Below are 15,868 nucleotides of genomic sequence, written 5' to 3' on the forward strand. Positions count from 1 at the left end.
GAAAGAGAGAAAACAGGAAGCGCATGAGCCTGAGACAGCACCTGGGTTCTCTGACCCTCTAGAAGTGTCAGTCATGAAGATGACTTAAATCAAATAAAAAGTGCATTTTCCCCAAAACTGACACTCCCATGAAGAGAAGCAAATGTTTAAATTTTGGTATAATTCCTTTTTTTTTTTTTTTTGGAGAGGTTTTTTTTGCCATAGGGCATGTGTGCTCGCCAGACAGACAGAGAGAGATAGAGAGACAGAAAGCGAGAAATCACTCCCCAGTGGGGATGGCCACGCTGCAATCCCTTCTCCTCCATTCTCCTCTTGGGATCTTGGGCATGCATGCACACATGCCCAGCGTGAGTTTTAAGCCACCGGGTCTGAGATTCGAACCGCGGCCAACTACGTGGGAGTCCAGCGACATAGCCATTACACTAACTGCTGGTCCCTAAACTTTGGTATAATTCCTAACGCTTGAGTTAGTCACATCTGATTTTTGCTTTTACACAAATGTTAAACTCTGGTGGATTCTTTATTTAATTATAAGTAAATGCATCAGAAGTAATTTGTCTTAAGGAAAATAAAAACCCTAATCTGTTCTCTAGCTTGAATTTACCTACTTTCCCAAACAGAATGGGAGTGTCCTGATGTTGGTGATTTTGTCTTACTCATCTTTATACTTCAAGCCCCTAGCCAATAGTAGCTGTTTATTAACAGTTTGTTGACTGAATTCATGAATATGAGACGCTAGAGGACAATAGTCTTATGGCCTACGTGTAAGGGAAACCCTTTAAACTCTTTATTCTGAGAAAATTTTTTCCAGAATTAGGAAATAACAGTATAAAGTATCACATTTTTCTCCTTTAGAATATTTTCATGAATTGTCTTTAGGCCAGTGACAGGCATAGTAACTGGCAAGCACTTTCAGAAGGTGTAATGTCTCACACATTTCTGGATTTGTGAAAAGCAATCAGTTTTATTTCTGCCCTTGTTTCTTCAGAGGTATGTTCCGTGGGAGCAGGTGGGAGGATATCACTGTTCTGAAATAGCTTAGAAAGTCTCTAAGGGTGCCTAGCTGACGCCTAGAGAATAGCTCCAACATTGACACCATGAGAAATAGTGCTTGCCAAAAATAGTCCTTATAATCAAGTGACAATAACCACTTTTGTTTCAAACATCAGAAGCAAGAATAATAATGTTAAAAAAGAAACCTCGTTCACTATGTAGTGCTTTCTTTTCAAAATAAATAAAAGATTCCATAGATTTAAACGGTCGTAAACCGTAAGTTAAAAGGGGTTTTGTTTTGTTCTGTCAATTACAAAAAGAAGGTACGAAGTTATAATTCTTCATGAACATAGGTTTTTCAGCAAGGACATTATCAAACATATGAGCAAGTCTAAACAACATCATCATCACACTAAATTTCAACTAAATACTTTGGGCCTTCAGGAGAAACCGTTGCCTATGGTGTCATACAAATGAGGTGTAATCGTAATGAAAAGCCATGACAAAGATTCTTCATTTAAAATAGGAATATCCAGTAACCTCTCCCTTAGTCATCACCAGTGTGATGTCATGCAAACTTCACAGGCTAAAATCAAACAAAAACAAAAGAAGTCTTTCACTCACCAGCAACACCTGTGCTCCATAAGTGAGTATCTTCTTTGCAAAGTCTAGAGAGAAGATCTTTGCTTTCAGAAAGAATTGTTCTACTTAAAATTATGGTGGACTGGGCCCATTGCTGATGTGATAGTTAAGGCACTGGATCCACAGTTCGAGTCTGAGACTCAGCAGCTTGAAAATCAAGCAGAGTGCACATACATACATGCTCAAAATCCCAAGAGAATGGAAGGAAAGGGATTATGGTATGGCCATCTCCCTAGGGGGTGATTTTTTTTCACTTTTCTTCTCTCTATCTCTCTCCACCTATAGCAAAAAACCTGATTTTTTTTTTTAAATTTAAAAATGATTATGGTGTGGGACCAGCAGTTGGAGTAATGGCTATGTCATTGGACTCCCATGTAGTCAACTGCAGTTCGAGTCCCATACCTGGTGGCTTAAACTCACACTGGGTGCATGTGTGTGTGTGTCCAAGATACCCAGAGGAGAATGGAGGAAAAGGGATTGCAGTGTGGCCATTCCCCCTTGGGGGGGGTGATTTCTCATTTTCTGTCTCTCTGTTTCTCTCTGTCTTTCTGGTGAGCACATGACCTATAGCAAAAACCTGTCAAAAAAAAAATGATTACAGTGGATTGAATTATTAGCCACAGATTTTCACTGACTGTGAGTTTTTTTGCACCTTTTCCTTGGCCCTGAGGTGTGTTTTGCCTCTTGGCTTAGACCTGAGCTTTTGTGATTTGCTTTGACCGATGGGATATCACAATTGATGACATGCCAGTTTCAAGCCCAGGCCCTAAGAGGAACCACGTGTTCCTGCTCGTCTTGCTTTGCTTCTGTACTGCCGCGAGTAACCCGCTGGCTCCATAAGAAAAAGCACTGTAAAGGTATTACTAGACCTGCTCCCACCCTGGGAAGAACCAAACTTGGGAAAACCTAGATCTTGAAGCTGAGCCACCCTGTTAAGCTCAGCCTTGATTGGTCATATCCCAGACATCCCAGAGATGCATGATCAAGGATAGATTTCTATTTTAAGCCAATGAGTTTTGGAGTCATTTGTTATGCAGCAACAGATAATAGCTACAAAGACTAATGACATACACCAGCAGCAACAGTGAACCAGAGAAGTTACTTATTTATGAGAAAGTCCTATAAATACTTGAATACCCACCACAGAAAAGTTCATCACTTTCATCAAAGCAGTCATTTACTCCATCACAGCGCTGGGTCTGAGGGACACACAAACCTGAAGAACATCTAAAAGATCCAACAGGACAGGCTAAAGGTAATAAAAAATAAAAATAAAAAATCTTGGGTGGGTCCCTATAAGTCACCAGGCCACATTAGTTAAAGAAATATGAAGTGTTAAGCAGTTAAGGAGTTGGCAAGCGAGAGGCCGTAATTACAGATTCTCCATCAAATCAAAGCTACAGGTCATTGAAAGATAAAACAGCAGAGCTTAAAAGAGCAAAGAGGAAAGCGAATTAACCTGCCGGAAGCTCCAAGTGAGCACTGTGTCCAGGTCATACACAATCAAATTTCCACTACTTCTATATCCTTGTCTTTATCATAGTCTTCAAAGAAGGTGAGAACTGGAAAACACCTACGGAGCCCAGCATTCTTAATGTGGAGTCTTTAGATTCCTCCAGAGAATTATAAATGGACTTTGGGGGGGTCTCTGAACTCTTTATAAACATATGCACTATTTCGTGTGTTTTTACCTACATTTTTCATGTGATCTCTGTTCCAAAATACACTCATAGCCACTAATCTTATCCAGTTGGACATGTAGACAGTAGTGACTGGCCTCAAAACCCAGGACTCCTGCCTCTTGGTTCATAATTCTCCCTTCTTCAACTAAGCTGCTCCTAGAGATTCATTCCTAACTGATCTTCAGTCACTAACCCAGAACTTTTTGCTAAATATGATAGAGCAAATCAATTCTTCCTCTCCTTGTGTGGAAGAATGGGAGAGAATGCCCAGTCCGCTTTCTCAGTGACATAAGATGGAGTGGGTGAGCCTTTGGGAAATAGTCATGGTTTTAAAAACAAGATGCCTTACTCGTATCCCTGCTGGAAATTGTAATATTCTGATAGAGTGTAATATCCTGGATCCAGAAGCAGGTGTATTGCAGACCAGCAAAGAAGGCCATGATCTAAAGGAACTTTCTCTCTCGTCCTCTCCTCATGGTCTCCTCAATGGCTTACCTTTATTTTTGCCCTTTTAAGGTGGGTCAAGAATTTTCCAAGCAAATCATTATCTGCTCTTTCCAATACTCAGAACTTTCCTCATACATGGTGTGGCCTCTTCTTGGTCATGATTCCAGTTTTCAGTGTAAACTTCAAGTTTGACACAGTCTAAGGGCTGATTTTGAACTCTGTCAACCAATCAGCTCCCCCTATGTACCATAGGCCAAAGAGAATTACAACCACTGACCTTGGCTCCACCGTATGGTGGTGTAAACATCATATTTACAAAGAATTAAGACTAACATAAAGAACAACAAGCCAAGTACCGGGCTTATCTGGTATTTTAGAAATAGCATGAGAAATTATTTTTCAACTACAATTTAGAATAACAAAAGTTATATTATTTCCTCTATAGTTTAAAATACAGCAATAATTATTATATAATTTTATGCATTACCTATTCTATTTATTTATACTATATATTCATTATTTATCATTAAAGATACATATATAATAAGGGATACAAAAAAGCACAGAGACCATTCCTTAAATTCTTGAAGTTTGGTCTTATAAAGTGTTAGCCTCCATTTAACTATTTATTCAGGTTTTCTTTTAAATTTTTAAATAGCTATTTTATTTAACTTTATTTATTTATTTTAATTTGAACACAGAGGGACAGAGTGAGAAAGAGAAAGAGAGAGGGAAAGTGAGAAAGCAAGCCACCAGGTCTGGGACTTGAACCACGGTTGGCGATGTGGGAATCCAGTGCCCTTAACCACCACACCACCTGCTGGCCCCGAGGCTTTCTAAGGAGCATATCCCGAGCTTACGTTGACTGATGTTGTAACTGCCATATTCTACCAACAGCGGCTTGTCCGAAAGCCTTGAACTGCACTGGAGTTGAACGTGAACCAGAGGGCTGGGCACTCGGAAAATTGTCTCATGATCCATGTAGGAGCCACAATACCTAAGACAAGAGTTGAGAAGACATGCAGCTTGAGGATCTGTCAACCGCATTCCCACTGATTGAACATTCACTCAGTCTGTGGTCATGCAGGTCTTATAAAGCAGAGGTGCTTACAGGCAGAGGTGCTCCTGGAAGAGATAAAAGTAGTTGTCTATCCTATGCTATGTGACTGCGGTCGGATAACTTTTGCCCCCTCCATTTTCTCCTTGCTAAATACAACAATAGTACAATCAACCCATTGCTTTCCTTACCAACACTGATGATCAGAAGAAGTATGTATTTAATTCTTCCCATTCTCTCTCCTTTTCCAGTATAAAATACATGTGTGTATATATATTTTTACATATATATATTTTTTACATATATATTTTTAATTAGTTTTACATATATACATATATATATGTAAAAATAACAAGAATTACCTACTTTCGCCCACAAACCTTTCTTTAGAGCAAGGCTGGAATTTATGAGCCAACTTGGAAATATGTAAAGAATTCCAGCAACATTTAAAGCAAAAGAGGGCAACATTAATTCTATCTAAATTGAAATCTGATAGGCACTGCAGGGCTTGTCCTTGGCAAAATTTCCAGGAAGTAATATCTGTCTAAATGGTATTTCCCTACCTTGATGATGATGATGATGATGATGATGATGATTATTTTTGCCTTTCATTGCCTAATGCCCCCAGGTTCCCAACATCCTTTTCAGAAAATGTCCCTCCTGTTAACAATTCTTATGACATGAGCACTGCGGTTAGTGGGGTGTAGAGTATTATACTGTAGGCCCATAAATGAGCCCACCGTCCTACCCTGGTGAGGCTTTTTCCGGAGTGAAACTTGTGAGGCCTTAATGGAAGACAGAGAAAAGGCACAAGGCTTGGGGTGACCTCCCCTGGACTCCGTCAATCGCTCTGAACCTTAAAGCGCTTGAGAACAACCGTGTTCCATGTATCAGACACAGGCTCTCAGAAGCATAGATAATCTATTATCTTAAACCTTGAATGAGGAAAGCATTCACTTGGTATTCAGGAAGTGTGCTATTGGCTGTAGATCAGGAACTAATGGAATCAAGAATGAGCTACTGAGATACTAGGAAGACCTAGCAGCTACAGGTGGGTGCCTGGACAAGTGGGAGCCAGTCTGACAGGCCCCTGAAAGCCAAGCCAAACCAAGCTGTTGGGTCCACAGTCTACTCTCATCATTCATGAGATCAGAATCCTGTGCTCTGAAAAATTGATGGTCGCATTATCTGTAGAGCATAGTAATTTTCTTTGTGTTCTCCACCGACACTTCAGAGTTTTCTTGCAAAGATAAGCCTTGCCCGGAGGAACCAAGAGGAAAGAGATCTTTGCATCCATGCTTGTGCTGGAGTTTAGTCTTTTTTCACAAGAGAGACAGAGGAAGAGATTTTTGACAGGGTCTTGCCATTACCTGTAACATCCCCAGCCTTGCTTAGCTAGGACTACAGATGCATGCTGCCTACCTGACCTGTTTATGTTGGACTGAGAATCAAACCCAAGTCTCTGTGTGGTCTCAGTCTCCAGGTGACAGCATCTTAGCATCATGTGACACTGAAGCTGAGCCTGGGCTAGAATTTAAAAAATATTGGATCATGAGAAGAGTCATGAGGCATTTTTATGCAGAGAAACAAAGAAAAAAACCTGTCACGACTTTTCCGACAGCCCAATAGTATGCATTGAAGTATGACAGTGGCTTATGAAATGGACATGTAAAATCTAGAAATTTGAGAAACCCAGCAAGAATCCGTTTACATTTACATATAATGGAAGGAAGCTGAGATGTTGAAATGTAAAATAACTTCTTAATGTTCAAACAAAAAATAGCTAGAATTGGGATTTGGACACAATTTAGCTTGAGGCTATACTCTAACACTTTCAACACACCAAAAAAGAACTTTTTCTCAGGAGCTTTGCTCCACCAAACTGTTTAGAAAAGCCAATTCTTTCTTCAAGTTCTTATATGGCATCTAGCTGCCCTGAGCATCCACACCTCACCCTCACCTTCTCTGAGCTACTCAAGGAGGTCATGAGGCTTCCTCCAGTCAGAATTGCTGTGTATTCCTTCCCTGTTACAGCCCTAAGTCCCTTAGGCTAAATTCTCAGCAAGGTATCTGATTAGCTCGGTTAGAGCCTTTCCTTTTTAGTTGAAAAGAACTGATAATAAGAAAAGCTAGCATTTTATATCTTAAGGGTACAACCAGCATCCAATGAATCTGATAGGATTTCAGACAACTCACAAGATTACTTGAAGAACCGGCCCTTCAGGGGAAGTATTTGGGACAGAGTATTATTTTTTGCTTGGGAGAAAACTCTACTCTTGCTTTGCCAGTTGCTGTTACTCAGGGAAAAAATAGTATGTCATTTTCAAAGCACAGCTCTGTCATAGGCTTCCAACATCACAAAAAAATTGTAATGATGTGTTTTCTGGATCTTATTTTAATTAAATACCAAAACAGTGTCTTTAAAGTCACTGTGTTTAAAGAGCACATTCGGTGGCACTTACTCATCCAATGTCATTTCTAAAGCAATCTTCCTGTCGATATTAAGAATAACTAATATCTTTGGTGTGTGTTATTTAATATGTATTATTTTATCTTTATGCTTTCCAAACAAAGGAACAAAGCTCCTCCCCCCAAAAACCCCTTATAAGAAGAAATCATTACTTCATTTCACAGACTGAAAATCAAAGAGGTTAAATAATCTGTCCCAGTTAATATAGCTACTAAATGACAGGGCTGGAATTTGAACCTAGGTCTTTTGACTCCTACATAATAGACCATTGATTCAATTATATTCCCTAAAGGTATATAGGCTACATTTAAATGATGGATCCAAGAATACCTTTAATCTGATAGAACCTATTCCAATGGGGCAGGACCAATGACTTATTTTGGAAGTAGCCTATCTGAAGGAACTGAAGACAGGTAGGTCAGGAAAAGCATTTAGAAAAGAAAGGCTTCATTCACAGAATAAAAATAAGCAAGGAAGTAGCTGGCCAATCCTTTAATCCAACAGGATTCTCCTCTGAAAGTGAACTGGGAAGCTGTCCGGTGTCCAGTCAGGCCATCCTGTGTTTTGAACACCTATCTAGCTGAATGCCTATTGAACACCTGATAGCTTGAGAAGCAAATGGAAATGAAGGGCCAGAGTGACTCCATTTCTTTCTGGACAACTCCATTTTGTTAAACCCACCTTGCTGAAAATCAGTGCCATTTCAAGGAGGTGAGCGGGTCACATGGGAAAAGGCATGAGACCATCACCCCACCGGACTGACCAAGGAAAGAAACAAAGGAGATAGCAGAAACCTAAAGTAACTTTTTTGCTGAGAGAAACAAAGGAGATACCAGAGACAGCTACACTCTCTGTAATCTACAGCAAATATGTAGCCACCTGAGTGCATTCCTCAGCACCCCTAGATCTCCCCCGCAACAGCCAAATAAAAACCCAGCCTAGCTAACATGTGGGGTTCTCAAGTCTGACCTGCTGTGCTGGTAAGATTGGGAGTCTTGGCTGGAGCCCAAATCAAAGCAACCCTTGTGTGTTTACATCGGAATTGGCTCCTTGGTGGTCTTGTGGAAATTTCGCAACTGAGACACAACAATAACAATAACAGCCAAGGGACAAATTACGGGTGAGTGTGAGGACCTGCTAGGTGGGTTCAAGAAGCCCAAGGACCTAGATTTCTTTGGGTCCCTTTATATTGAGCCTCAACTCATTTTCCTGCCTTGGGATCGAGTCAGCCAATTGGGCCTCTTACCACACAGAATTGAATAATGATCTCTAACTTTGGTATGAACAGAAATTCAATGACTTTTTCTGACCCCATGGGCCCAGGATTTAGAAATGTAACCTGCCAAGTACTTTTGTGAGGCATAGAACATGCACATTGCTAGCGCAAGAGCATGGAGCAGTGGTAGAGCAGGAGCCCTGAGACATGGGTTGAAATCCTACCTCAGTCACTCACAGTGGCCTTGAGCAAATTACTTAACTCCTGTGTCCCTCAGTTTTCCTATCTGTAAATAAAGTGCAGATTCCTTGGGGACCAGGGACTGAAGGCTTTGAACTTTTGATCAGTTTCCTCACATATGAAATTACTTACATGTGCTCATTAATTTCCCACCATCCATGCTCACAGCCTTTCAAATTCTTCTTGGTTATTGAGTAGTTGTGGAATTTCAATGCTATACCAAGAGTTGACAGAGGAGTCTGTGAAACAGAAACATGAAGTCAGGAAAGTGCATCAGTCAAAGGGTGTTTTAAGTGCTCTCTGGCCCTTGGTGGAGCACCCCAGACAAACTGGCATGAGGAGGGTATGATGGAGAAGGAAGCACTGAGTCCAGTACCCAGGGAGCAACTATTGGGACCCACATAGAGCTGGGTGACATGGGACGCACTAGCATCTCCGGGTTTCAGTTCCCTCCTGTTAGAGGAGTTTAACGTTGAAAACATCCACTTGTTGCTGAGTGTAAGCACTTTTCTCCTTTGATAAAAAGCAATGACATGGTTTATTTCCAGCATCATTTGGATTCTTTAGATAAAAGAGAAATGAATCAGCATCCTCTTCATATTAAACCTGAATATTCCTAAAAGCTGTCAGTAACAGAGTCACTCTGTCTTCTCAAAAGAGGTCAAACGAGAAGAGTTACTTATGTGTATGAGCAAACACACACACACCCCATGCAACTGACCTTTTCATTGGCTCCTTGGTGGTCTTGTGGAAATTTCGCAACTGAGACACAACAATAACAATAACAGCCAAGGGACAAATTACGGGTGAGTGTGAGGACCTGCTAGGTGGGTTCAAGAAGCCCAAGGACCTAGATTTCTTTGGGTCCCTTTATATTGAGCCTCAACTCATTTTCCTGCCTTGGGATCGAGTCAGCCAATTGGGCCTCTTACCACACAGAATTGAATAATGATCTCTAACTTTGGTATGAACAGAAATTCAATGACTTTTTCTGACCCCATGGGCCCAGGATTTAGAAATGTAACCTGCCAAGTACTTTTGTGAGGCATAGAACATGCACATTGCTAGCGCAAGAGCATGGAGCAGTGGTAGAGCAGGAGCCCTGAGACATGGGTTGAAATCCTACCTCAGTCACTCACAGTGGCCTTGAGCAAATTACTTAACTCCTGTGTCCCTCAGTTTTCCTATCTGTAAATAAAGTGCAGATTCCTTGGGGACCAGGGACTGAAGGCTTTGAACTTTTGATCAGTTTCCTCACATATGAAATTACTTACATGTGCTCATTAATTTCCCACCATCCATGCTCACAGCCTTTCAAATTCTTCTTGGTTATTGAGTAGTTGTGGAATTTCAATGCTATACCAAGAGTTGACAGAGGAGTCTGTGAAACAGAAACATGAAGTCAGGAAAGTGCATCAGTCAAAGGGTGTTTTAAGTGCTCTCTGGCCCTTGGTGGAGCACCCCAGACAAACTGGCATGAGGAGGGTATGATGGAGAAGGAAGCACTGAGTCCAGTACCCAGGGAGCAACTATTGGGACCCACATAGAGCTGGGTGACATGGGACGCACTAGCATCTCCGGGTTTCAGTTCCCTCCTGTTAGAGGAGTTTAACGTTGAAAACATCCACTTGTTGCTGAGTGTAAGCACTTTTCTCCTTTGATAAAAAGCAATGACATGGTTTATTTCCAGCATCATTTGGATTCTTTAGATAAAAGAGAAATGAATCAGCATCCTCTTCATATTAAACCTGAATATTCCTAAAAGCTGTCAGTAACAGAGTCACTCTGTCTTCTCAAAAGAGGTCAAACGAGAAGAGTTACTTATGTGTATGAGCAAACACACACACACCCCATGCAACTGACCTTTTCATTGCATTATGTGATGTGCACGCACATTATGTCTGATACGCCAAAGTTATGGTTTTGATTTCTCACGTAGACCCAGAAATTATTTAGGAGAGAGTGTTGACATTTCCTAGGAGTCAAATTTAATCCATACAGCTTCAAGTTTTAGAAGTCTATCTTAATTGGATAAAATATTATTGCATGGGCCAGATGGTGGCAGGGCAGTGGTGCCACACTCAGCAGTGGAGGACCCATGGGAAGGTCCCTGGTTCACATCCTGAAGTAGCCTCCCTGTGTGTGTCAGGTGCACTTTATCTGGGCTCATGGGGGCTGAGGGGACAGCAGCACAAGGACCCTGCTGGGGGTGTCTGTCTTTCTGTCTAGGCCTCCTTCTATGTTTCTCCTTCATGGAAGGGATAAATTTTGGGTAGTCAGAAAAGTCAGTCATGACATGTTTTTCTATGCAAAATGTGTCATGACTTTTCTGAGACCCAATAGACAGACGTTTTAAAAAAAAAAAATTATTGCTACCAGCAGATGGTATAATGGTTACGTTGCTGGACTCCCATGTAGTCAACTGCAGTTCAAGTTCCAGACCTGGTGGCTTAAATTCATCATGTGCATGTGTGCGTGCCCAAGATGCCAAGAGGAGAATGAAGGAGAAGGAATTGTGGTGTGGCCATTCCTCCTGGAGGGTGATTTCTCTCTTTCTGTCTCTCTGTCTCTGTCTTTCTGGCAAGCACATGTGCGTAGCAAAAACCTCTTTCTTAAAAAAATTATTGCTAGGGCCAGCAGGTGGCATTGTAGTGAAGGCACTGAACTCCCACATAGCTGACCGCTGTTCAAGTCTCAGACCTGGAGGATTGGAAATCACTCTGGGCCTGTGTGTGTACGTGCCCAAAATCACAGGAGGAGAATGGAGGAGAAGGGATTGCGGTGTGGCCATCACCCCGGGGAGGGTGATTTCTCACTTTACCTCTTACTGTCTCTCTCTGTCTCTCTCCAATGAGTGCACATGCCCTATGGCAAAACACTGAAGGAAAAAAAAAAAAAAGAATTATTGCTTCTTACTGCTTTTAATTTTTTTTTTGTTTATTAAGGATTTTATTGGAATCAAAGGTAAGAATGTTCCATAGTCACTTGGAAAAAGAAGTATTCTCTGCTTATACATGATCAAATTCACTGGTATGCTTTACTATCATTCCTAGCCATATTCATTATGCCCTACTATCTCTGTCATGAACCAAGAGAGAGGAATTAAAAATCTCTTATGTAAGCTTTGCCCACTCCTCTCTGCTTTCTGAGTACTAATGCAATGTTTTTGCTTTCTGAGTACTAATGCGATGTCATGTGCTGCATATAAATTGTCATAAGTAGATCTCCTGGGTCGTCCTCTTTGTCATTGTAGGTTGCTTTTCTTTTACTTTCAAATCAGGGATGTCATTGCCCTAGTCTCAGTGTGGTCTGGTACTAAGATTGTGGGCCTCGTTTTTTTTTTGGTTGTTGTTTATGCTTGCCTGGTATGATATTGCCTATCCTTTTCTTTTTTTTTTTCTTTTTTTTTTTTAAATATATGATCAGTTATTTAATTAGGTTCTTGGCAAAAAATTTAGAACAGCAATTTGTGAGGATAAACTCCATTTGTAAGGGCAAACACGGATCGCAGGTAGCCCTGGAACTGAGGAACAGCTTTGGCTTTTGGTAAAATTTGCGAGTCCACAGCTTTCTGATCAACTTTGTGTTGCTCTGAAATCTCGTATTTCTCCTTCTCTGTGTTTAAGATCTCACCTTCCTGGTGTCTGGGCTTCTGCAGTTTCTTTTTCTTCAAGTAAGCACTGGTAAGGCGCTTAGGGATTTTTACTTTGCTAATACCAGTTTTCATGGAGGTGGCAATGACAAATTTCTGGTGTGTCCAATAGACAGACGTTTTAAAAAAAAAAAATTATTGCTACCAGCAGATGGTATAATGGTTACGTTGCTGGACTCCCATGTAGTCAACTGCAGTTCAAGTTCCAGACCTGGTGGCTTAAATTCATCATGTGCATGTGTGCGTGCCCAAGATGCCAAGAGGAGAATGAAGGAGAAGGAATTGTGGTGTGGCCATTCCTCCTGGAGGGTGATTTCTCTCTTTCTGTCTCTCTGTCTCTGTCTTTCTGGCAAGCACATGTGCGTAGCAAAAACCTCTTTCTTAAAAAAATTATTGCTAGGGCCAGCAGGTGGCATTGTAGTGAAGGCACTGAACTCCCACATAGCTGACCGCTGTTCAAGTCTCAGACCTGGAGGATTGGAAATCACTCTGGGCCTGTGTGTGTACGTGCCCAAAATCACAGGAGGAGAATGGAGGAGAAGGGATTGCGGTGTGGCCATCACCCCGGGGAGGGTGATTTCTCACTTTACCTCTTACTGTCTCTCTCTGTCTCTCTCCAATGAGTGCACATGCCCTATGGCAAAACACTGAAGGAAAAAAAAAAAAAAGAATTATTGCTTCTTACTGCTTTTAATTTTTTTTTTGTTTATTAAGGATTTTATTGGAATCAAAGGTAAGAATGTTCCATAGTCACTTGGAAAAAGAAGTATTCTCTGCTTATACATGATCAAATTCACTGGTATGCTTTACTATCATTCCTAGCCATATTCATTATGCCCTACTATCTCTGTCATGAACCAAGAGAGAGGAATTAAAAATCTCTTATGTAAGCTTTGCCCACTCCTCTCTGCTTTCTGAGTACTAATGCAATGTTTTTGCTTTCTGAGTACTAATGCGATGTCATGTGCTGCATATAAATTGTCATAAGTAGATCTCCTGGGTCGTCCTCTTTGTCATTGTAGGTTGCTTTTCTTTTACTTTCAAATCAGGGATGTCATTGCCCTAGTCTCAGTGTGGTCTGGTACTAAGATTGTGGGCCTCGTTTTTTTTTTGGTTGTTGTTTATGCTTGCCTGGTATGATATTGCCTATCCTTTTCTTTTTTTTTTTCTTTTTTTTTTTTAAATATATGATCAGTTATTTAATTAGGTTCTTGGCAAAAAATTTAGAACAGCAATTTGTGAGGATAAACTCCATTTGTAAGGGCAAACACGGATCGCAGGTAGCCCTGGAACTGAGGAACAGCTTTGGCTTTTGGTAAAATTTGCGAGTCCACAGCTTTCTGATCAACTTTGTGTTGCTCTGAAATCTCGTATTTCTCCTTCTCTGTGTTTAAGATCTCACCTTCCTGGTGTCTGGGCTTCTGCAGTTTCTTTTTCTTCAAGTAAGCACTGGTAAGGCGCTTAGGGATTTTTACTTTGCTAATACCAGTTTTCATGGAGGTGGCAATGACAAATTTCTGGTGTGTTCCATGCAGTGGAACTCAATTGAGAACCAGCAGTCCAGTTACAAGTAGCAAGCCACGACTCAGCTGCTTCAGGAAAACCACTCCCTTGCCTCTGTGGCGTCCAGGGAGGATGATCAGGATGGTCCCAGGAGCTATGCTAGCTCACAGCCTTCTCACATGCTGACTGAAGGGTTTTGTGCCGTGGCTCAACAGCTTTCAAGGCACATCTTCAGTAGGATAATACCTAGGCATTTTGCAGTTTAACCACCCGGGTATCACCTTCTTGTCTCCACCAACTGGTTTTGTGACAGTCGCAAGAATCTTCTCCTTTTTCTTTTCGATCCTGGATTTAGTGGCCAAGTATTTCCTCTTCTCCATGGCCTTCCTAGAATACATGGCAGACCGGGAGTATCTGCCAATGCCCCGGACTAAGACAGGGTTTCAACTGCGACAGGGCTTCCCCTTCTTGGGCTTTTTAGCCTTGGGGTCACCCTTTTTAACCTTACCACTGGCATCAGCCTTTTTGGCTTCCGTTTTCTTCTCCTTAGTATCCTGCTTTGCAGCTTTTTCACCTGCCATTTTGTATAATGGGAAAACCTTATCCTTTTCTAAATTACGTTTTAGTTTGCTTATCTTTTGGAAACAACATAAAGTTAAGTTTTAGATAATAGTTTGCAATTCCATCCTATTGTCTTTTTGTTCAAAAGAATTTTACCCATTGAATTACTGTTGCTCTAACAGATGTTTGGTTTCAGTTACATTATTCTATTATGTGTCATGCTTTTGTATATGTGTGTAAGGGAGAAAGTTTCCTTTTTTTTTTTCTTGAGAGGGATTTTTTATATAGGACACGTGCACTCACAGGAGAGACAGAAAGTGAGAAATCAGGCCCCAGAGGGGATGGCCATACTGCAATCCCTTCTTCTCCATTCTTCTCTCAGGATTTTGGGAATGCATATACACACACCCAGCATGAGTTTTAAGCTGCTGGGTCCAGGACTCGAACTGTGGTCAATAACATGGGAGTTCAGCAACATAACCATTATGCCAACTGCTAGTCCTGAGAGTTTGCTTTTTTCTAACGCACAGATATAGTAAACTAGGCCCTCACCATCTACCTTTGAAAGGGAATTAATCAGATGTTTCATGTGTCTTGTTCAAACATTGCAGCAACACTATTAGGAAGGTAGTATGATTCCCATTTTGTATTAGTAAATAAACCAAGACTAACCAAAGGTTAAATAACTTTGCCAAAGTTAGGAAATGCAGCAAAGTTAGGAAATGCAGCAAGAGCTTCAAACCTGCCCTGCAATTTCTGAAGGCCCACTTAGTCCCAGTGTATCTTTTCTTTTTAGAGGTTTTTGCTACAGGGCACGTGCGCTCGCCAGACAGAGAGAAACAGAGAGACAGAAAGCGAGAAATCACCTCCCAGGGGATGGCCATGCTGCAATCCCTTCTCCTCCATTCTCCTCTCAGGATCTTGGGCGGGCACGCATGCACACGCGCCCTGTGTGAGTTTTAAGCCACCAGGTTCGGGACGCGAACCGCAGTTGACTACATGGGAGTCCAGCGATGGAGGAGTCCAACCTGGTGGGGCTCCAGGACCCGTCTGAGCCCCTTGACCTTTGAGCATCACTTCCGGTCGGTTCAGTGAGTTGGCAAGGCCGCGACTGTACGCCCCCCAACCATGGAACAAGCTTGGGTCACTTAGCATGTTGGCAAGGCCACCTGCTATTCGCTCCGGGACTGTGATAGCCTTGCTGGGAAATGACCCCCCTCTGACTCCCTGATATACTACTATAAAAGAATTACATAGCTCCCTCATACATTTTGAGTGTGTGGTAGGATTTCCCGAAAAGTCCCCTGACCGCTCCCCTTTACCCTGACCACTTACTGTTAATTACAACGCTTCATTGGGCACAGTAAAGGGTGTGCTAAAGTTCTTCCTGATCTTTGGAAGGCCC

The 15,868-nt window shown here is 41.6% G+C and overlaps 1 protein-coding gene across 2 annotated transcripts in view; it reads right to left on the reverse strand.

Moving 5' to 3' along the window:
• Window positions 1–15,868, reverse strand: part of TMPRSS7 (transmembrane serine protease 7) — a 49,046-nt gene that overhangs the window by 11,161 nt on the left and 22,017 nt on the right. For both annotated transcript variants that reach the window (XM_006155140.1, XM_006155141.1), the window contains 3 exons: window positions 10,022–10,128; window positions 4,625–4,761; window positions 2,777–2,884 (listed from right to left, as the gene is read on the reverse strand). In XM_006155140.1, the coding sequence (XP_006155202.1) occupies window positions 2,777–2,884; window positions 4,625–4,761; window positions 10,022–10,128 (352 nt within the window). The remainder of the gene's footprint in view (window positions 1–2,776; window positions 2,885–4,624; window positions 4,762–10,021; window positions 10,129–15,868) is intronic.

The sequence above is a fragment of the Tupaia chinensis genome, unplaced genomic scaffold (assembly GCF_000334495.1).
Source record: "Tupaia chinensis unplaced genomic scaffold, TupChi_1.0 Scaffold000437_1, whole genome shotgun sequence".
NCBI lineage: Eukaryota > Metazoa > Chordata > Mammalia > Scandentia > Tupaiidae > Tupaia > Tupaia belangeri.